The sequence below is a fragment of the Myxine glutinosa genome, chromosome 9, assembly GCF_964187855.1.
Source record: "Myxine glutinosa chromosome 9, kmMyxGlut1.1, whole genome shotgun sequence".
Taxonomy (NCBI): Eukaryota; Metazoa; Chordata; class Myxini; order Myxiniformes; family Myxinidae; genus Myxine; species Myxine glutinosa.
Genome location: NC_136269.1, coordinates 113,512,647 through 113,536,856, shown reverse-complemented (window position 1 = coordinate 113,536,856; position 24,210 = coordinate 113,512,647). Strand labels below are relative to the sequence as shown.

The 24,210-nt window shown below is 42.0% G+C and overlaps 2 protein-coding genes across 4 annotated transcripts in view; both read right to left on the bottom strand.

Annotated features, from left to right (window-relative positions):
• The window catches only part of LOC144893659 (uncharacterized), a 1,045,304-nt gene that overhangs the window by 286,431 nt on the left and 734,663 nt on the right, over window positions 1-24,210 (bottom strand). The window lies entirely within an intron of this gene.
• LOC137435071 (stonin-2-like) overlaps window positions 1-24,210 on the bottom strand; it is a 60,775-nt gene that overhangs the window by 2,803 nt on the left and 33,762 nt on the right. For all 3 annotated transcript variants that reach the window (XM_068128482.2, XM_068128478.2, XM_078784699.1), the window contains exon 3: window positions 7,494-7,696. In XM_068128482.2, the coding sequence (XP_067984583.2) occupies window positions 7,494-7,696 (203 nt within the window). The remainder of the gene's footprint in view (window positions 1-7,493; window positions 7,697-24,210) is intronic.

Genomic DNA, 24,210 nt, shown 5'->3' with positions numbered 1-24,210 from the left:
TCATCCTTGCTTGGTCATCCAGTTTGGAGGGACAGCCTCATCTAGGCAGGGTCTTCGTGGTACCGTACGACTTCCACTTCTTAATGATTGTGTTCACCATGCTCCAAGGGATATTCAAGGCCCTTGAAATATTTTTATACCCATCTCCTGATCTGTGCCCTTATACCCATCTCCTGTATCACCACAACCTTATCCCAGAGGTCTTTTGAAAGCTCCTTGGTGCTAATGGTTGAGTCTTTATTGTAAAATGCACTACCCAGCAGATGAAACTGTTACGGATTCATCACTTCTGCCATTGTTGTTATTATGTACTTGTAGGATTTTTAGTTTCAGGTAATATTGTTGTTAAGATTTTTGTGTGAAACGGAGATTACTTGAGTAAAAGGTAAAAATAAATGTTTGTGAAGGAAAAAGTAAAATGCAGCAAAGAAACCGGAAAAGGGAGAGGAGGAGACAGCTGAGAGTAGCATCGAGGCTGCGAGCAAACCTTTTGATATTGGTCGCGAATGGGTTGAGGCTTCCCAGGAAAGGGATCGCCCGCAACATCGTCACATATTGTGATTGCAATTTGCATCTCAGCTTTTATCACCAAGTGTGAGCTATTGTTGGAGTTAAAGCAAGCACCTCCATTACAGGCCGATCTGCCATTCTGTCCTCGAAGAGGCTGTGCGCCTGGTGCTTCGTGTTTTGTCATTGGGATTCCCATATTGACATCTCCATGTGGAGCACCATTGGTTTCCATATCGGCTTAATTTCCATATCAACATCACCGTGTGGAGCGCTGTTGGTTTCCATATGGGCTTAATTTAATTTAACTTAATACTCACTCACCGCAGGCAGGTTGGTGGTCTTTCCGTCTTCTACCGACTCCTCTCTGGCCTTGCCCCCCCAGCTCTCTCTGGGCTCTGTCCCCCAAATATTCCTACAGGTCGCACAAGATCTGCCTGCAACCCTCTTATGGTTAAACTGCCAAAATCAAGACTTTCTGCTCACCTTCACTCCTTCATTCCTCTTTTCTCCTGCCTCTGGAACAAACTCCCTCACTCTCTTCAATCCCACTCCACCCTCCAGGTCTTTAAAACAGCTGTTCACCACCATCTCTTATCCTCCCCCATCCAAAACCTTGATCTTTTCTACCCCCGCTAATTTCGGTCCCCTTGTGTTTTATATCTCTCCCCCCCCCCCCCCCGCCCCCCCCCTTCCCACACCTCCTGCTCCCAAGCCCTCTCCCTCCCACACTTCTCCCTGCTCTCAAATGTTGTGGTTGTGTGCTTCCCCTTCTCTCCCCATCTTGTCTTCCGCTCCCTCTTTTTGTGTGTTTTGTTTGTCTGGTTGATTTGTTTGTGAAATAAATGTTAGCTCTTTCACTAGCCTCGATTCAGTATCCAAAAAAAAAAAAAAAAAAAAAAAAAAAAAAATCCCCATATCAACATCACCGTGTGGAGCGCTGTTGGTTTCCATATGGGCTTAATAGTTATTTTGGGGTATTGTTACCCCGTTCCACCAGCTGCCCGACCTTCCACCTCAGTACTCCTTGTCAGCAACCGTGTAGATACCTGCTTATTGTTCTTGCCATTCTGCACGACTTCGACCTTCACTCCACGTGGAGATTCGTGCACGGACTTTGGGGGGATGTTGTATTCCACTCATGTTTGGCGTATCGTGAGTTTATTGCTTTGAGAGCATTGGTGAATGATGGTACGATCATATATATATTGTTCATTTGATGCAAGTGATATTTTAATGGTATTCTCTTCAAGAGTGTTAGTATTGTGTATGTGAGAGTTCTGAATACAATTACTTGTTTTGTTCTACACAATTGCATAGGTGTCGATTTATCATGATTTATTAGAACACTCAAAATAACAAATCTTTCTGCCGCGTTCCCTCTCGAGACACTGAGGGGCACCGTAACCGGGGTTTGGGGAGGTAACATATAAGAGAAATTGGGGGCTCGTCGTCCGGGATTGAATTACCCAACATTCTCGTCCGGGATTGAATTCCCTAACATTCCCAAATTGTACAGTAGTAGATGTACAGAAGAATATGAAGAAAAATACTAATTTGTGCGGAGAATGGAGGGGAGCATACAGATACATTCTAACTAAATCTAACTGCATGCATAGGGACTTTGTGGCCACTCTGTAGAAGATATTATTTTAAAATTTGATTTTACACTTACCCTGTGCAATGTGCATTCACAAGCCCCAGATGTGTCCTTCCCATTAGTGCTCAGAAGCACCCAAACCAGATACAGTGTCTTCCTCAAACTGTTTCATGGTGTAGAGGCTAACACCTCTCTCATGTACTTTCCAAGTATTTTCGGCTTCTTTTGGAAACTTTTTTTTTTCCCGAAACTTTATTTTAGAAATAATCCTTATCACGCACGCATGATCGAAGTTCACATTTCCCAAAGATTGCTATTTTGAGAGGTTTCTGTGCATGCGTGCTGAGCATTCTGAGACATTACTTTATTTTGAAAGTCCCATATTACGAGGTGGTTTTACTGCCAGAAACCACTAGAAATTGCTCGTTAACACTGGATGATTCAAAATCTGGAAGTACCAGAAATTTCCCAAGATCTCATGATCTTTCCATTAGGCTTAAATTCAAACTACAATATTATAACACTTCACCTTTATAATCATCTCAAATTTTAATTTTAGAATAAACATTTTGTCGTTACAAACATTAGCAAATCATATATATATATATATATATATATATATATATATATATATATATATATATATATATATATATATATATATATATATATATATATATATATACATACATATATATATATATATATATATATATATATATATATATATATATATATATATATATACATATAATATATATATATATATATATATATATATATATATATATATATATATATATATATATATATACTGTATATATATATATATATATATATATATATATATATATACACAGACTTGGCATTTAATATGGATAATTTTTTTTGTGGGGGTGAACTTACTTTTCAAGATGTCTTAGAAGCAAAAGTTCATTGGAATTATGTTGAAATTATTCTAGCTTTTGTTAATGTGACCTTTAAAAGAAACAAAAACCACATTTGACATTTCGAAACAAATAAATTGATCCTTGAAAGTGATGTAAACTGATATCGAACCCAATTCATGGACAGTACTGTGTTAAACTTCTGTACGTTTTCCAGAAGTATCTCTTTATTTTGCACATTAGCCAATTTTTTTTTTAACAAAAACAAAAGCTAAATTACGCCTGGGATTACGGACATTAAAATTACAGTTCAGTACTTCGTGTAACCCCCACAAGCATTCAGGAGAGCACGTACACGTTGAGGCATACTGTTCACGAGATTTGCCAAGGTTTGGACAGGAATCGCTTGCCATGCAGTGACAATAGCCTGCTGCAATTCACGCACAGAGGTCGGCTGCTGGTGCAAGTGGTCGATTTGACACGTTAATTCTGCCCACAAGTTCTCCATCGGATTCATATCCTGGGACATGGCAGGCCACTCCATATGCTCTACACCACGGTCAGCAAGAAAGTGTTGGATCATGCGAATACAATGAGGCTGTGCATTGTCATCTTGGAAGGCAAAGTTTCCTCGAAAGGCTGCACGAGCAAATGGAAGCAATGTTTCTTCCAGAATGGCCCTTTACTTGAACTGGTTCAGGTTTCCATTCAGAACAACCAGGTCAGTTTTGCCCCCTGCATGAAAAGCAGCCCAAACGGTCACCCCACCACCTCCAGCTTGGACTCTTGGCACTATGCAATCTTTGTTGTAGGATTCATGCACTTGTCTGCGCACTCGGACGTGGCCATCTTGACGATAGACCAGAAATCTAGACTCGTCACTGAAGATCACGTGATTCCATTGTCCTGGCTGCCATTGACAGTTCTCTCTGGCCCACTGCAATCGGCGCTGGCGGTGTTGTCTGGTCCGGCGTGGCTTTCTCAGGGGACGCCTGGCACGATAGCCTGCTTGAACCAGTCGTTGGTTGACTAGCCTTCTGGATACAGGCACATTTGTCAGTTGCTGCCACTCAGCCCTAAGCCGATTAGCTGACTTGGCACGGCCATTGCGGACTAACCGGTGCAGCTGGCGATCATCCCTCCTTGTGGTTCTGCGGGGACGTCCTGGCCTGGGTATTGGAGTAGGGACACCCCTCTGAGCATTTCGTTTCAGGATCTTTGACACCTGACCTTGAGTGGTGCCATACTGCCAAGCAATAGCACGCTGTTTCATGCCGTAATTTCGTAAAGCCACCACTCCATGACAAACAGCATTGTCGAGTTGACGGACCATCTCCAGAGGAAGCGGCAATAACTTTTGGAGATGTGCAGCAGTTGTTTTCCACTAATACAGAACGCAACAACCTTTGTATACCCGACTGTGAAGCCAATCATCAAATGCACCTGTCCGTACATTTTGCCACGCCACCTGTGATATAATCCTGTTGTTGACTTCTTGCTGCGACAGACAATCAGTGACATGGTTCTTTTAACAAATAAATCACCAAAGTGTAAAAGAAACTCACCAGATTGATATACAAAGTTAAGAAAGTAAACCCAAGTCAAGAAAAAAAAAATATTCCATATTAAATGCCAAGTCTGTATATAATAATAATTCGTTCCATATCGAGTCATAAGTATATAAGCGGAGAGATTACACTGAATCAATACACCTATAACAGTCACTCCTAAAACAATAGAGACAATCCTGAACCTGCCTTTATGTCCTGATAAAGCACCCAAGGCAGAAACAGTGCTGTCCAGGACTGGTGTTAATGTGAACTTGTGGAAATCCATGTAATCATTGCACACGGCCCCTTTTGGGTACTGGTTTATGGTAATGTAATGCGGCGATATCTTCCTCGTGGTAATTGACTTTCCTCCTCACTTGCTGTCATCAGCAAATTTACATAAACTAAGCCCTACCGAACCTTTGTGTATTGTAATGTGAGCTTTCTAAATGATGATTGTGCATGACATTTACACGTGCTGATATTTTTATGTTTGATGACGATTTGGCATTGATGCAATGATTCTCATAATGGGCTAGTCTACAAATGATATCCCCACTGCTACAGGAGACTTGTCTGGCTGATTTTTGAGAGTTATTCTTTAGTTCTGCCAAACTTGTTGAGGAGAAGCCAAGGCGGTAAAAGCGTATAGGCAAAAACAGATTTGCTTGTAGACATATGGTATTAGTTTACATATTGTGCACCGCACCTTTCCTATGCCATCTCCAGGCGTTGCATAACATCATTGCCGGGCACCGAGGGGGCTCGGCAATGACGCACGCTGAAAGGGAATACTCAGTTTTCACTGTTTTCTTGCTTTCTTGTTTGTTTTCTTGGTTTTCCGGGCGATATCTCAGCCATCCTTTGAGCTAGGAAGCTGAAATTTCGGCACAATAGTGAGCAAGTACTTTGTCAAAATCAGTATTTTTGGTTTTTTGATTAATCAATTAATTGATTAGTTATTTAATTATTAGCGAATAATTAAGTACTTATACATTTCCTTTCTCTTCTGGCCATTATCTCAGGCACCTTTTGAGTTAGGAAGCTGATATTTGGACATGACAATGACCAAGTCATTTGGCTGTAAAGGATATTTTTGATTAATAAATTAATTGATTAATCGATTAATTATTTAATTATTCGATTAATGACTAATTTTTAATTTTATTAGTTACAGATTTGGATGAAATGGTGGTGGTTTATGTGTTCTATGAGCCAATTGATTAATTATTTTTTTAAATTATGATTATTATTTCTTTATTTTCATTATTAATCATTTATTTATTTTCTTTCTCATCTGGCCAATATCTCAAGCACCTTTTGAGCTAAGAAGCTGATAATTGGACATTCCAATGACCAAGTGATTTGTCTGTAAAGGGTATTTTTGATTTATTGATTAATCAATTGATCGATTAATTGTTTATTGATTAATAAATTAATTATTTAATTATTTAATTAATGACTTATTTAATTAAATTTCTAAATGTTACATCTTCGAATGAAGCACTAGTGGTTTAGTTATGATATTAGCCAATTGATTAAGAAAATATTTTATGACAATCTTTTATTTATTTTAATTATGCAATTAATCAATCAAATATTGTGCACCTCTCCCACCCAATACAGTCTCTATGAGCTGCAATGCCACGCTGGAGGATATTTAATTATTTGGCATGGGGGTGGTGTACTTTGAATGTATCTGTACTTGTATTATTAACTAGCTGAAGCACCCGGCATTACCAGGGGAAATTCAATGAAGTACAGTACTATAAAAATTAAATTTGTGTTCTTAACAACAAATCAGGACAACCTCAACATAGGATCTTCACAAAACATATTACAACACTCGATCGTGTATAAGCAACATACTTACCTGAGGCCTGAACAGAGAGGTGTTATAATAAACCTGTGTAAAGTAATATTTTTTAATAGCAGGCACATGTAAAAAACACTGGTAATTAAATTTGTGTTGTTGACAACAGATCACTACAACCTCAACATACAATCTTCACAATACATATTACCCAAGCTCTTCCAGGGGGAGAGGAGGGGGGGGGGGGGGGGGGAGACCCCAGGCAGTGTGTAAGCACAATACCCAATCAAGTTATGGAGGCTAATTGTGGTTATATATGGGGTCAATTTTTTTATCCAAACATAGTCCTCGACCTTTCTCTGGATGAAAGAGGCGGCCATGCAAAGTTTAGTTGCACTGGTTCCTGCAGGGTTCAAATGCATAAACAAACAAACAAAAAAACAAGAATACATCATGCAGAGCACGATATTTGCAAAATCCACCCCTCCCCCCAGAAAAGTTGCCATGGATACGTCATATTGACCATTTCATTACGATTAAAATTGACGATCAATCTTAATCAAAGTTCGGGTCAATCGGATGAAAAGTAACGATTTTTCAAATGAAAATTTATGGTTTTGGAAGTTTGACCTGGAGTTAACCTTTGACCTTTTGACCTCAACAATAGTTGGTTCTCCAATTTAGCGATGCACTGTGCAAATGCTGTTCAATTTTCAAGTCAATCGGATGAAAAATGACAATTTTAGAAATTTGACCTCAAGACGACCTTTGACCTCAAAATCAATAAGCTTCTTCCTTATGACCAACTCTACTATCTGATGAAGTTTCGTGAAGATCGGTTTATAATTGTGACCTATAGGTAATTGACAGACAAATAGACAAACAGACAGACAAAGACAGAATAACACACAAGACCAACTAATATACTTGAAAAATCTTCGATTTTGCAAATAAACAAACTTTCTTCTTTATATATTAGACAAGAAACACATAGGGCTGGAATTCTTGTTTTTTTGTGAATGTTATTCGAACTTAGATGAAACAACTATCATATGATGCGAATAAATGCCAGACAAATGCATAGTAATACAAGGATTGTATACACAATGAAAAAAAAAAATGCTTTGGAGACCAACCTGGAATTGGAAGTGTGTCAAGGAGGCGATTTTGGTCGATACATTTGGCTTGCTGGGGACAACAACATTGGCAACATGCATGTTAGAGCATACAGCTCCAGGTACATCATACTCCATGCACACGTGGTTTGATGTCGCTTTCATCACATCAGCATCTGACCCGAGCTCCAAGCGCATGTACAGGCAATGTGGAATATCTGCAGCTATAAACAAACACACAAAGGGCATTCAATTACTGTTTGAGATCTTGATTAACATAATAAACACCTGTATAGCTTAACCTCCTTCACTACAATCATGAACATCACTACAATCATGATAATCATCATCATCATCATACTAAAATACGCCATTTGGTGTCCGTCTGTCTGTGGAATTTTTGAACGCAAAACATTCCGTCGTTACTTATCCAATCTCAACCAAACTTGACAGAATGATGAAGGGTTACATAATGAAGGATGTATGTAGTGCATTCATTTGCCCTCCTCCCCAAGGGGGTTTTCTCCCCCGAGCAGTTTTTCCACGCATTTGCTGTGAATGGGGTTGCATGTTGAGGTGTATATCCATATAAAGTTAGCTTTATCGTGGCGTTTTTCCAAGGCCCCTTCTTATAACAAAACTAACAACAATAGTATAATATTAATATTATTACAAAACAATATTAACACTGTGGCAGGCACAATGATCAATAATTCCGCGCATCAGTGGGTGGCACGAGTGTCCGGGCGTGGAACTGAGATACATGCCCCGCCTTTCGGCCGATCGGCCACGCCCGGGGGCAAGGCGTGGCCTCGGGATATATATGCGGGCTCGAAGATCGAGCCCGCCCAGTGCTGATGAGCGAGCTTGTAATAAAGTGCTTTCGTTTGTATCCACGCGTTGTGGCCTACCTTTTTGGCAATCGAGTCGTGTGTGCACAGCACCACACTGGTGACCCCGACTGGTTCAGCCGTCGCTGACCCCCGAACGCGCCATGGCTATCAACGCCGTCGCCATCAAACTCCCGGAGTTCTGGGAAGCTCAAGACGACGTTTGGTTTGTGCAGGCCGAAGCTCAATTCCAACTCCGGGGCATCATGGCGGACGAGACCATGTACTACCACGTGGTCGCCGCCCTCGGGCCCGGCACTGCCGCCCACGTCGTGTCCATGCTTCGGCACCCGCCGGGCGACCACAAGTACGCGGCGCTCAACCGTCTCCTCCTCGCCACGTTCGGGCTCACAGAGGTCGAACGCGCCGACCGCCTCCTGGACCTTCCCGCCCTCGGCGACACGCGACCGTCCGTTCGGATGGATTTTATGCTGTCCCTTCTCGGAGACCAGCGCCGGATTTCCTCTTCCGAGCACTTTTCCTCCACCAGCTACCTGTACAGGTGCGCCTCGCGCTGGCCGGTTCAAAAACAACGGAAGCCCACGCCCTGGCCGGAGAAGCCGACAAATTTTTCGCGGCCTGCGACACGCGGTCGGTTTACGGTGCTGCCGTAGTGGATCCCAGTACGGAGGCTACAGCGACCCCAGCTTCCTTCGTGGCCGCTGCTACGCCCCGCCCACTACCGCCGCCGCCACCACCACCGCCACCACCACCGCCGCCGGCACGGCCGACGCGGCCGCCACCGCTGCAAACCTTGTGTTACTATCACGCCAGGTTCGGCCGCAAGGCTAGGACGTGCCGCCCGCCGTGTTCTTTTGACGGGTCAGGAAACGACCGGGCCGGCGCTCACTTGCGGACATGAGCGTCGGCCATTCCGGCAGCCTCCTGTTAATCATGGACACATCGTCTGGTCGTCGTTTTCTGTGCGACACGGGAGCGCAGGTAAGCGTCCTCCCTGCCTCCGCGTCCGACAAGCAAGCCACGGGTCGGGCCCCGCTTTGCTTGCCGCCAACGGAACACCCATCTGCACATTCGGGAAGCGTTGCCTCTCACTGCGGTTCGGAGGGCAGCGCTTCCAATGGTCGTTCGTCACCGCCAGCGTGCCAATGGCCCTGCTCGGTGCGGACTTCCTTTGTGCGCATGGGCTGTTGGTGGACGTTAAGTGTCGACGTCTCGTCCAGGCCGAAACCTTCAGCTCGCTCGCTTGTTCGCTGAGCGGCTCGTTGAGCAGCTCGCTGAGCGGCTCACCGAGCGGCTTGCCAAGCGGCTTGCTGAGTGGTTCCGTCCCAGCGAGGTTAGTCTGTACGCTTCCGGCAGCGGACGAGTTTACCCGCCTCCTCGCCAGTTTCCCGGCACTCACGAGGCCCACCTTTTCAGCGGTGGCCGTCAAACACGGGGTGGAGCACCATATCCCCACCGTCGGCCCACGGTCTACGCCCGGGCGCACCGCCTCGACCCCACGAAGCTCGCCGTGGCGAAAGCGGAGTTCGCCACGCTGGAATGGCTGGGCATCGTACGGTGCTCCAACAGCGCATGGGCCTCTCCTCTGCACATAGTGCCCAAGCCCGGCGGCGGATGGCGGCCGTGCGATGACTACCGCCGGCTCAACAATGCCACCATCCCCGACCGTTACCCGGTCCCGCATATTCAAGATTTTTCTGCCCGGTTGGCAAACACGACCGTTTTCTCCAAGGTGGACCTCATCCGGGGCTACCACCAGGTCCCCGTACAACCGGACGATGTCCCAAAGACGGCCGTCATCACCCCTTTCGGCCTCTTTGACTTCCTGTGGATGCCTTTTGGGTTGAAGAATGCGGCCCAGGCGTTCCAGCGGCTCATGGACAGCGTCTTGCGTGACTTACCTTTCATCTACGTCTACCTGGACGACATCCTAGTCGCGAGCGCATACCGGGAGGAGCACCTGCTCCACCTCCGCATGCTCTTCGAACGCCTGGGCCAGCATGGCCTGATCATCAACCCCGCGAAGTGCCGTTTCGGCGTCACCGCCATTGACTTCTTGGGGCACCGCATCACCAGGCACGGGGCCATCCCTTTACCGGCCAAGGTGGAGGCCGTCAGGAGTTTCCCGCGCCCCCGCATGATCAAGGGGCTCCAGGAATTCCTGGACATGGTGAATTTTTACCACCGCTTCGTGCCCCGCGTCGCCCAGCTCCTGCGCCCCCTGCACGAGGCCCTCCGGGGGAAGCCGGGCAAAGGTGACCACCTGGACGGAGCCAATGGCCGTGGCGTTTGCGGGCGCAAAGCTGGCCTTGGCCATCACCACCATGCTGGCGCACCCGGCGCCCGATGCACCAATCGCCCTCACCACCGACGCGTCGGACTACGCGGTGGGCGCGGTGCACGAGCAGTGGGTGCGTGGTGCTTGGCAGCCGTTGGCGTTTTTTAGCCGGCAGCTTCGCCCGCACGAACGCCGCTACAGCACCTTCGACCGCGAGCTGCTCGGGCTCCACCTGGCGGTCCGACACTTCCGCCATCTGCTCGAGGGCCGCCCGTTCCCGGCTTTCGTCGATCACAAGCGCCTTGTGTTCGCGATGGCCAAGGGCGCTGAGCCATGGTTGGCCCGGCAGCAACGTCACCTCTCTGCCGTGTCCGAGTGCACGACAGACATCCGTCACGTCGCGGGTAAAGACAACCTGGTGGCGGATTGCTTTTCCCGGTCCGTCGCACACGCTGTCCATCTCGGGATCGACTATGCCTGGATGGCGGAGGACCAGACCGCCGACCCCGATGTCCACGCCTTGCGGACCGCCGTCATGGGCCTCCGCGTCACCGAGGTGCCGTTCGACGTCGCGGGCACGGCCCTCTTGTGCGACGTCTTCCTCGGCCGGCCTCGCCCCATCGTGCCCGCTGGCTGGCAGTGACCGGTTTTCGATGCCATCCACGGCCTGTCCCACCTGGGCACGAAGGCCTCCCAGAAGCTCGTCGCGGCGAAGTTCGTCTGGCATGGCCTCAGAAAGAACGTCCGCGACTGGGCCAGGACGTGCCTCGCGTGCCAGCGCGCAAAGGTCCACCGCCACACCCAGGCCCCCTTGGCCCCGTTTACGGTGCCCGAGCGTCGGTTCGACCACGTCCACGTCGACTTGGTAGGACCTCTGCCCCCCTCGCGGGGGTTCACCCACCTCCTCACCATGGTAGACCGCACCACCCGGTGGCTGGAGGCCATGCCATTGGCGGCGATGGCTGCGGCTGACGTCGCGCAAGCCTTCATCGCCACGTGGGTTGCCCGGTTCGGTGCCCCCTCGGACATCTCGTCCGACCGCGGCCCCCAGTTCACTTCGGAGCTCTGGGGAGTGGTGGCGCAAGGGCTCGGCGTCAAACTGCACCGCACCACGGCCTACCACCCCCAGGCCAACGGCCTGTGCGAGCGCTTTCATCACTCCATGAAGGCCGTGCTCCGGGCCAGCCTCCGCGACAGCAGCTGGGCCGACAGGCTCCCCTGGGTCCTGCTGGGCCTCAGGACGGCGCCCAAAGATGACCTGCACGCGTCCTCGGCGGAGCTGGTCTTCGGACAACCGCTGCGGGTGCCGGGCGAATTTATCCCTGACTCCACCGCTCCTTGGTCCGAGGCGCAACAGCGCTCCACCCTGCAGGAGACTGCCAGGAGGTTCGCCCCGGTGCCGACGGCACACCACGGTTGCCCGTCCTCCCACGTCGCCCCGGAGCTTCGCACGGCGGAGTACGTTTTCGTCCGGCACGACGCCCACCGGGCACCACTGCGGCCCCCATACGACGGGCCCTACCGTGTGCTGGAGACCGGGGACAAACATTTTACCGTGGACATCGGCGGTGCCCCGGATCGTATCTCCATGGACCGCCTCAAGCCGGCCCACCTCGATCTGGACCACCCCCCGCAAGCAGCTCTGCCTCCGCGTCGAGGCCGCCCCCCGGCGGTCAGACCCCTGGCACCCCCAGCCCCGCCGTCCCGCTACCCCCCAGCCCTGCACGCATCGCCAGAGGGCATTTCGGCCGGGTCATCCGGCTTCCCCGCAAGCTCACCCTTCAGGTGCGCGGGAATTCTGGGGGGGGGGGGGGGGGGCGCGTGTGGCGGGCACAATGATCAATAATTCCGCACACCATTGGGGGGCACGAGCGTCCGGGCGTGTAACTGAGATACATTCCCCGCCTTTCGGCCGATCGGCCACACCCGGGGGCAAGGCGTGGCCTCGGGATATACATGCGGGCTCGAAGGTCGAGCCCGCCCAGTGCTGATGAGCGAGCTTGTAATAAAGTGCTTTCGTTTGTATCCACGCGTTGTGGCCTACCTTTTTGGCAATCGAGTCGTGTGTGCACAGCACCACAACACCATTAATATCCCACCTCCCGAAGGGGTTCTTTCTCCTTGAACAAACGTCGAGTCAACGTTTATAAATAGCTTATCATGAGGCGCGTGCGATTTGGTCTCTTCTGAAGACAGAAGCCTCTTCCAGAAGATTGCTTTGTGCCGAACAGGCAGAAGAGAAGCAAGATGGCGGCCAAACATGTATTACTCGTGCTCATGATGGAAGAATTAGACAAAGATGACACTACATCCCAAGTTGATGCAAATATCCAGATTGTGTTTTCACTTGCAAGTTTTGCTGCGTAAGTATAACCAGCAGCGTTTCTCCGTGACTGAAATTATGGGTGAAAACGGCATGACTGAAATTATGGGTGAAAACGGCGTGACTGAAATTATGGGTGAAAACGGCGTATATATCACTCCCATATCACTCACTAATTACCAAGAAAACAACAAATAAGTAAAATAGAACTCGTGATTAAGTGAGTTAAGCCTGTTGAGCAAACTTGCCATACAGCTGTAATATCAACGTGTCATATATGACAAAGTTCTTTCAAAGTAATCGGTGAGGCCATTTTGTCTTCGAAGAGCCCGCGCCTCTTCTGCTGGATAACGGGAAGAGGCAGAAGAGCTTCCGAGAAGAGAAGAGTCCAAATCGAACGACCGGAAGAGAGCTCTTCTTCTTCCAGAAGTGCAAATCGCATGCGCCTATGGTGTTTTTGTGGGGGCAACGGCCCAATGGCCTCCACCAGAAGTAAAAATATTATAAACCACAAATACATTTGATTACCTTTCTAAACAGTCGCTAATGCCTTTTATAACAACTAGGGCATGCCCGTACTATATCTATATCTACAATTATATCCCCCCCCTCTATTTACATGAAATGGTTTGGTCCAAAGCGAACGGCTTGCGAGTGGTGACAATCCCCCCCCTCTATTTACATGCAATGGTTTGGTCCAAAGCGAACGGCTTCCGGAGTTTGGTAAAGAAATCGCCATCGCGTGCACAAACGCGCAGGAAAGCGAATGAATCGCAAATTCGTTTTTATTAGTTGTAAAACATAGTTTAACGCCAACATAGTTTGCAAACGTGAAATAAATGAATACGCTCTCAAATGTGCCATCCGAGGCAGAGTGTGCCCGCCACGTTCGGCACACGCGATCGTTCGCTGCTCTCTGATTGGTTGAATCGTTTTTTGGACATAGCTCGGTAAGTAATTGTCCGATTAATATGAAACCTTGAAAAGGCACATCCTCGGGTCCCCAGCAATATACCTGGCAATTTAAAAGTATATCGGACCCGTGGTTGTCGAGAAACAGCGGTCACAGACAAACGTACAGACAGAGATTACTGGAATTATAGATAGACTAGGGCATTGCCCGTACGTGGGTGCCCGTTCCGTGGCCAAAAAAAAAAAAAAACGCTACCCGTACGCTCTACCCCGCCCGTACGCCCGTAAACAAAAAAAACAACGCTCTTCGCTTCCGCCCTTCGCTCTGACTGAATTGGGAGAAATAATGCGCATAAGAAATCGAATTACGTACCGTAATGGCGGTCAGCTCGTAACGCGCTCAGCTCCGCTCGTCTCACATCGGCCACGCCTACGCAACAGAGCGTTCTGTGATTGGCTGCCGGAAGATAAGTCGTCACTGTCCGGAAGTTCGCAAATCGCAGTTAGGATGAATCGTTTTAATTTAATCGCAGTTTGAATTCGTTTTAAAACATAGTTTAACGGCAACATAGTTTTCCAACGTGAAATAAATGAATACGCTGTCAAATGTGCCGTCCGAGGCAGAGTCTGATCGCCACGTTCGGCACACGTGATAGCTCGCTGCTCTCTGATTGGTTGAAGCGTTTTTTGGACATAGCTCGGTAAGTAATTGTCCGATTAATATGAAACCTTGAAAAGGCACATCCTCGGGTCCCCAGCAATATACCTGGCAAGTTTCAAGTATATCGGACCCGTGGTTGTCGAGAAACAGCGGTCACAGACACACAGACACACAGACACACAGACACACAGACACACAGACACACAGACACACAGACACACAGAGATTGCTGGAATTATAGATAGATAAACGAAGATATTTGGAGGAATCCGGACATCACTCAATGCTTATCACGTCACTGAAGGCTACTGATCATAGATCTACTGTAATGTATATACCCCACAAGGATGAATAACACGATCCTTCCTGTCGCTAACGTGGACTTCCAAGGCGTTTTCTGTGGTGTTTTTTTCAAAGCCGCTTCTCATTACAAAGGTAATAACAAAACTTATGATAATGGTGTACCGTAATATTAATGATATATTTTCAATGACCTGATCTAACATGTTATAATGTCATGCATGTTCTGATCCTTTCAATGACATTTGTTACGACCTGAAGCACACCAAGCCAAGCCTTCAATCACACCGGCTTTATTTATGGGTTATCACACTCAAAATCTATTCCTACACATAAAACAAAGAAGGGAGAAGAGAGGGAAAAACCAGAGTAGGCCAGCACGAGACGGTAGGAGTAGGCAGGTCCAAGAGTAGGCCCCAAGGCAGGCCCAGCAAGGCCCCAAGGCAGGCCCAGCAGTAGGCCCCAGTGCAGGCCGAGTGGTAGCCCCCAGTGCAGACCCAGCAGTAGGCCCCAATGAAGGCCCAGCAGTAGGCCCCAGTGGTAGGCCCCAGTGCAGGCCCAGCAGTAGACCCCAATGCTGGCCTAGCAGTAGGCCCCAGTGCAGGCCCAGCGTTAGCAAGAGTTTAATCTAAGTCAACGGTCAGGTACAGAGGTGGCTGCAGGGGTTGATCTGGCACAACCTGCAGGTGGAGAGATTTCCGCTGACAACTCTACAAGCACATGAAAAGGTACTCCACCATGACCATGAGGCCTCTTCCAAAATGGCCCCTCTCCTCTGAATCACCTTCCTGGCCCCTCCCCCTGCCCCACAGGGAATCATAGGCTTTATACCCATGGACCAAACCACTTGGTCTAACTCAAAGACCTCAAAGAAGAAAAGAAAGATCACAGACCGTAACACCTGATCTAACATGTTATAATGGCATGCACGGTCTGATCCTTTCAATGATCTGATCTAGCATGTAAAAATATCATGCATGTTCTGATCCTTTCAATGACATGATCTAACATGTTAAAATATCATGCATGTTCTGAACCTTTAAATGCCCTGACCTTACATGTTATAATGTCATGCATGTTCTGATCCTTTCAATGATCTGATCTAACATGTTATAATGTCATGCATGTTCTGATCCTTTCAATGATCTGATCTAACATGTTATAATGTCATGCATGGTCTGATCCTTTCAATGATCTGATCTAACATAAGTAATAGAAATAATAATTGCCAATAATAATAAGCATAATAACATATCTCCCCCTGCCGCCCCCGTAGTGTGCAGGTGTACTAGTGATAATAAATAATGCTTTTATTTTTGAATTGTGGGGTGCAGGTGCTCCTTCCTTTCATAGGCAGAACCTCTTCTACGTTTGTATCATTTGTTATTATGCTCCTCAGTCAAAGTGAAAAGCAGGATTAAGCAATTGGTTCACTTTGTCTGTCTATTTCTCTCCCCTACAGTCTACAGATGTCAGTTTGTGAACGATTAATTACTTAATTTCAATTGAATGTAGTATTTTGAACACTGCAGAACACAAATTAGAACACAAAGCGGAACATGAACCTGCAGTTTTGCAGTATGGCTTTGAATTTGCAAATCAACCAAAAAAAGCAGTCAACCCACGATGAAAAACCAAGACCCACCCACATCTCTCACATGTAGAAGAGCACGGGAGGAGTCTAGTCATTTGTTTTATCTACTGGGAGGAGCCTATTCAATTAATTAGTTGAGAGCTCATTGGTTATTCCCTCCATTCAAATGTGAGAGATGTGGGTGGGTCTTTGTGTTTCATTGTAGGTTGCTGCTTCACGTTTGCACGTAGTACATGCTTGGGAGCCTCTATGGTGCGCGTTCGTCTGCACTGTCGCTGATGATTCGCCAATGAGCGATTAAACTTGTCCGGAAGCTGAGGGGAGTGTAGCATTGGGATTCTCATGTGTGTACGATGTGTAAATGTCAATACAACTGTGGAGGGACTGGGAAGAGTTTTAAACAGCAAAGGGCTTAGCTTGTGAAGCCTTTCATGCAGCTTTTTTTTGACAAGAAGAGCATGGGAGGAGTCCACATATATATAGGCCTATATTTACAGTTTACAATACAGTTTACAGTTATATAAATTACAATTTTCAAATGCTAGATATCGATTGAGCTTTTTATTTCACAGTTTACAGTTATAGAAATTACAATTTTCAAATGCTAGATATCGATTGAGGTTTTTATTTCACAGTTTACAGTTATATCAATTACAATTTTCAAATGCTAGATATCGATTGAGGTTTTTATTTCACAGTTTACAGTTATATCAATTACAATTTTCAAATGCTAGATATCGATTGAGGTTTTTATTTCACAGTTTACAGTTTAAGAAATTACAATTTTCAAATGCTAGATATCGATTGAGCTTTTTATTTTACAGTTTACAGTTATAGAAATTACAATTTTCAAATGTGAGATATCGATTGAGCTTTTTATTTCACAGTTTACAGTTATAGAAATTACAATTTTCAAATGCGAGATATCGATTGAGGTTTTTATTTCACAGTTTACAGTTATATCAATTGCAATTGTCAAATGCTAGATATCGATTGAGGTTTTTATTTCACAGTTTACCGTTATATAAATTACAATTGTCAAATGCTAGATATCGATTGAGGTTTTTATTTCACAGTTTACAGTTATAGAAATTATAATTTTTAAATGCTAGATATCGATTGAGCTTTTTATTTCACAGTTTACAGTTATAGAAATTACAATTTTCAAATGCGAGATATCGATTGAGGTTTTTATTTCACACTTTGCCCACTTTACAATTTTAGAACTTTCAAATGCTAATTATCAATTGTGGTTTATATTTCACAATTTACAGTTATATAAATTACAATTTTCAAATGTTAAATATCGATTAAGGTTTTTATTTCACATTTTACAGTTATAGAAATTATAATTTTCAAATGCTAGATATGGCTTGAGGTTTTTATTTCACAGTTTACAGTTATATAAATTACAATTGTCAAATGCTAGATATCGATTGAGGTTTTTATTTCACACTTTACAGTTATCGAAATTACAATTGTCAAATGCTAGATATCGATTGAGGTTTTTATTTCACACTTTACAGTTATAGAAATTACAATTGTCAAATGCTAGATATCGATTGAGGTTTTTATTTCACACTTTACAGTTATAGAAATTACAATTGTCAAATGCAAGATATCAATTGAGGTTTTTATTTCACACTTTACAGTTATAGAAATTACAATTGTCAAATGCTAGATATCAATTGAGGTTTTTATTTCACACTTTACAGTTATCGAAATTACAATTGTCAAATGCTAGATATCGATTGAGGTTTTTATTTCACACTTTACAGTTATAGAAATTACAATTGTCAAATGCTAGATATCGATTGAGGTTTTTATTTCACACTTTACAGTTGTAGAAATTACAATTGTCAAATGCTAGATATCAATTGAGGTTTTTATTTCACACTTTACAGTTATAGAAATTACAATTGTCAAATGCTAGATATCAATTGAGGTTTTTATTTCACACTTTACAATTATAGAAATTACAATTGTCAAATGCTAGATATCAATTGAGGTTTTTATTTCACACTTTACAGTTATAGAAATTACAATTGTCAAATGCTAGATATCAATTGAGGTTTTTATTTCACACTTTACAGTTATAGAAATTACAATTGTCAAATGCTAGATATCAATTGAGGTTTTTATTTCATACTTTACAGTTATCGAAATTACAATTTTCAAATGGTAGATATCGATTGAGGTTTTTATTTCACACTTTACAGTTATAGAAATTATAGAAATCAAATGCTAGATATCGATTGAGGTTTTTATTTCACAGTTCACAATTATATAAATTACGATTGTCAAATGCTAGATATCGATTGAGGTTTTTATTTCACACTTTACAGTTATAGAAATTACAATTGTCAAATGCTAGATATCAATTGAGGTTTTTATTTCACACTTTACAGTTATAGAAATTACAATTGTCAAATGCTAGATATCAATTGAGGTTTTTATTTCACACTTTACAGTTATCGAAATTACAATTTTCAAATGGTAGATATCGATTGAGGTTTTTATTTCACACTTTACAGTTATAGAAATTACAATTTTCAAATGCTAGATATCGATTGAGGTTTTTATTTCACAGTTCACAATTATATAAATTCCGATTGTCAAATGCTAGATATCGATTGAGGTTTTTATTTCACAGTTTAAAGTTATCGAAATTACAATTTTCAAATGCTAGATATTGATTGAGCTTTTTATTTCACAGTTTACTGTTATAGAAATTACAATTTCCAAATGCTAGATATTGATTGAGGTTTTTATTCCACAGTTTACAGTTATAGAAATTACGATTGTCAAATGCTAGATATCGATTGAGGTTTTTATTTCACACTTTACAGTTATAGAAATTACAATTGTCAAATGCTAGATATCGATTGAGGTTTTTATTTCACAGTTTACAGTTATAGAAATTATAATTTTTAAATGCTAGATATCGATTGAGCTTTTTATTTCACAGTTTACAGTTATAGAAATTACAATTTTCAAATGCGAGATATCGATTGAGGTTTTTATTTCACACTTTGCCCACTTTACAATTTTAGAACTTTCAAATGCTAATTATCAATTGTGGTTTATATTTCACAATTTACAGTTATATAAATTACAATTTTCAAATGTTAAATATCGATTAAGGTTTTTATTTCACATTTTACAGTTATAGAAATTATAATTTTCAAATGCTAGATATGGCTTGAGGTTTTTATTTCACAGTTTACAGTTATATAAATTACAATTGTCAAATGCTAGATATCGATTGAGGTTTTTATTTCACACTTTACAGTTATCGAAATTACAATTGTCAAATGCTAGATATCGATTGAGGTTTTTATTTCACACTTTACAGTTATAGAAATTACAATTGTCAAATGCTAGATATCGATTGAGGTTTTTATTTCACACTTTACAGTTATAGAAATTACAATTGTCAAATGCAAGATATCAATTGAGGTTTTTATTTCACACTTTACAGTTATAGAAATTACAATTGTCAAATGCTAGATATCAATTGAGGTTTTTATTTCACACTTTACAGTTATCGAAATTACAATTGTCAAATGCTAGATATCGATTGAGGTTTTTATTTCACACTTTACAGTTATAGAAATTACAATTGTCAAATGCTAGATATCGATTGAGGTTTTTATTTCACACTTTACAGTTGTAGAAATTACAATTGTCAAATGCTAGATATCAATTGAGGTTTTTATTTCACACTTTACAGTTATAGAAATTACAATTGTCAAATGCTAGATATCAATTGAGGTTTTTATTTCACACTTTACAATTATAGAAATTACAATTGTCAAATGCTAGATATCAATTGAGGTTTTTATTTCACACTTTACAGTTATAGAAATTACAATTGTCAAATGCTAGATATCAATTGAGGTTTTTATTTCACACTTTACAGTTATAGAAATTACAATTGTCAAATGCTAGATATCAATTGAGGTTTTTATTTCATACTTTACAGTTATCGAAATTACAATTTTCAAATGGTAGATATCGATTGAGGTTTTTATTTCACACTTTACAGTTATAGAAATTATAGAAATCAAATGCTAGATATCGATTGAGGTTTTTATTTCACAGTTCACAATTATATAAATTACGATTGTCAAATGCTAGATATCGATTGAGGTTTTTATTTCACACTTTACAGTTATAGAAATTACAATTGTCAAATGCTAGATATCAATTGAGGTTTTTATTTCACACTTTACAGTTATAGAAATTACAATTGTCAAATGCTAGATATCAATTGAGGTTTTTATTTCACACTTTACAGTTATCGAAATTACAATTTTCAAATGGTAGATATCGATTGAGGTTTTTATTTCACACTTTACAGTTATAGAAATTACAATTTTCAAATGCTAGATATCGATTGAGGTTTTTATTTCACAGTTCACAATTATATAAATTCCGATTGTCAAATGCTAGATATCGATTGAGGTTTTTATTTCACAGTTTAAAGTTATCGAAATTACAATTTTCAAATGCTAGATATTGATTGAGCTTTTTATTTCACAGTTTACTGTTATAGAAATTACAATTTCCAAATGCTAGATATTGATTGAGGTTTTTATTCCACAGTTTACAGTTATAGAAATTACGATTGTCAAATGCTAGATATCGATTGAGGTTTTTATTTCACACTTTACAGTTATAGAAATTACAATTTTCAAATGCTAGATATCGATTGAGGTTTTTATTTCACACTTTACAGTTATAGAAATTACAATTTTCAAATGCTAGATATCGATTGAGGTTTTTATTTCACAGTTTACAGTTTTCGAAATTACGATTGTCAAATGCTAGATATCGATTGAGGTTTTTATTTCACAGTTTACAGTGATAGAAATTACAATTTTCAAATGCTAGATATCGATTGAGCTTTTTATTTCACATTTTACCGTTCTAGAAATTATAATTTTCAAATGCGAGATATCGATTGAGCTTTTTATTTCACAGTTTACAGTTATAGAAATTACAATTTTCAAATGCTAGATATCGATTGAGCTTTTTATTTTACAGTTCTAGAAATTACAATCCTAAAATGCTAGATATCGATTGAGGTTTTTATTCCACAGTTTACAGTTATAGAAATTACAATGTCAAATGCTAGATATCGATTGAGGTTTTTATTTCACAGTTTACAGTTATAGAAATTACAATTTTCAAATGCTAGATATCGATTGAGGTTTTTATCTCACAGTTTACAGTTATAGAAATTACAATTTTAAAATGCTAGATATCGATTGAGGTTTTTATTTCACCGTTTACAGTTATAGAAATTACAATTTTCAAATGCGAGATATCGATTGAGGTTTTTATTTCACCGTTTACAGTTATAGAAATTACTATTTTCAAATGCTAGATATCGATTGAGCTTTTTATTTCACAGTTTACAGTTATAGAAATTACAATTGTCAAATGCTGGATATCGATTGAGGTTTTTATTTCACAGTTTATAGTTATAGAAATTACAATTGTCAAATGCTAGATATCGATTGAGCTTTTTATTTCACAGTTTACAGTTATAGAAATTACAATTGTCAAATGCTTGATATCAATTGAGGTTTTTATTTCACACTTTACAGTTATAGAAATTACAATTGTCAAATGCTAGATATCAATTGAGGTTTTTATTTCACACTTTACAGTTATTGAAATTACAATTTTCAAATGGTAGATATCGATTGAGGTTTTTATTCCACAGTTAACAGTTATAGAAATTACGATTGTCAAATGCTAGATATCGATTGAGATTTTTATTTCACAGTTTACAGTTATATAAATTACAATTGTCAAATGCGAGATATCGATTGAGGTTTTTATTTCACACTTTACAGTTATAGAAATTACAATTTTCAAATGCAAACAGTTTCATTGGAGCAACGAACTCAACATCAAAAGAATCGTATCAAATCTTTAGAAGGACACTCATTGAAATCCTCCACGCAAAAATGAAAAATATTTGAACACAGGTAAAGTTCAGCTATCTTTACTAAACACATGTCAATAAACAAGAGGTTTCCTCAATCACAAAAAAGCAAAAAGCATGAACATCACAAGGGTGGTGCAACAAAAGTAACAGCACTGCAACACAAAGGCACGCACCTGAGTACAGTCCAAATAAAATGACACAGGAATGGACACAACACTCCTAACAGATATTTAACATCCAACAACTAGTGCTAGCAGATGTAACACCCAGCTCAATGTCCATCTGAGGAATGGCACATTTTGTGCAACGCAATGCCTGCGGAGCACCATTACGACAGTTTATTGTTGGGTGGAGAATCAAACCCACATGGGGCCGCTCTATCTCTGAGTCATCCTATGGGACTCAAATTACACTTCAAGGGGTAGTGCGAAGTAGGAATTACCATTACATATGATCCGTGCTGAGTTAAAAAAGCATCGTCGAGGTGTTCGCACAAACTTCACAAAATACATAATCGGCTTTCAATTGATACATTCAGCAAATGCAAGCAGATACAAGGTATGCCTGCAGCCAGTTTAACAAATCTATTTATCAAACACATTGACACGAGTACATATTGTACGACACTCGGTGTGGACAATGACTAAGGTTAGTGTTTAGGTAAGGTCATTAAAAATGTTAACCAGAGGATTGGCCTGCTTGGTGTATTCCCATCTAACAACTAATATCCTGATGGAAGAATCACGGAAACAAACCCCATTTACTCCATTGTTTTGTTTATTGTCCACTATTGTCAATGTATTTTAATGTCCTTGTCCTGTATGTGATACATGTACAAACTCATCCATGAGCTTTTGATGTTTACAAATTTGATTAATTTATACAAGAAACACTTATTGAACTAACTTGTCATCTATAGCATTATACACCTCAATTACTCTTTCCACATTGTATGACCAGAGACTTGAAATTGTGCATCTTAAAAATAAAGAGATCAAATCATATCAAGTGATGGCAATGAAAATGTTCTTAAAACCTGGAGAATGTCTGAAAAGCATTATTGAGCAGTACTGACATCTAGCGTAACACTTAAGTACATGTTTGGACATTAGTCATCCATCAAGGAGACAGCCTAGGTTTGTGCGGAAATAAGATCGAAGGAGAGCGATTACTGCACTGAAAACAATTCAATAAACGACGGAATAAACGGCTGATCTGAACTGATGCACCCACATTATCAGAGAATAATGCAAGACAAACAAATTACAAAAACAAAAATATTCACCCAATTATCCAGAACTGAATTGTAGGTTGAAACTGCCTGGAACTTGAGGTTCAAAAAAAATAACTGTAGTCAAGCCCTTCCAGTAGCCCTGAATTTCTGCACATCTCTACTGACAGTTTGGCCCACTCTTCTTGTGCAAACTGCTCCAGTACTCCCAGATTTGAAGGGTGCCCTCTTCCAACTGCTGTTTTCAGATCTCCCCACAGGTGTTTAATGGGATTTAGATCTGGACTCATTGCTGGCCACTTCAGAACTGTCCAGTGTTTTGTCTTGAACCATTCCAGGGTGCTTTTTGAAGTGTGTTTGGGGCCATTGTCCTGCTGCAAGACCAATGACCTTCGACGGAGACCCAGCTTTCTGACACTGGGTTGAACATTGCGCTCCAAAATGCCATGGTAATCTCCTGATTTCATGATGTCATGCACACATTCAAGGCTCTCAGTGCCAGAGGCAGCACAGCAACACCTAAACATCACTGAACCTCCTCCATGGTTGACTGTAGGGAAGGTGTATTTTTCTTTGAAGTTTTTGTTTTGTTTTCTGTAAACATAGAGATGATGTGCTTTACCAAA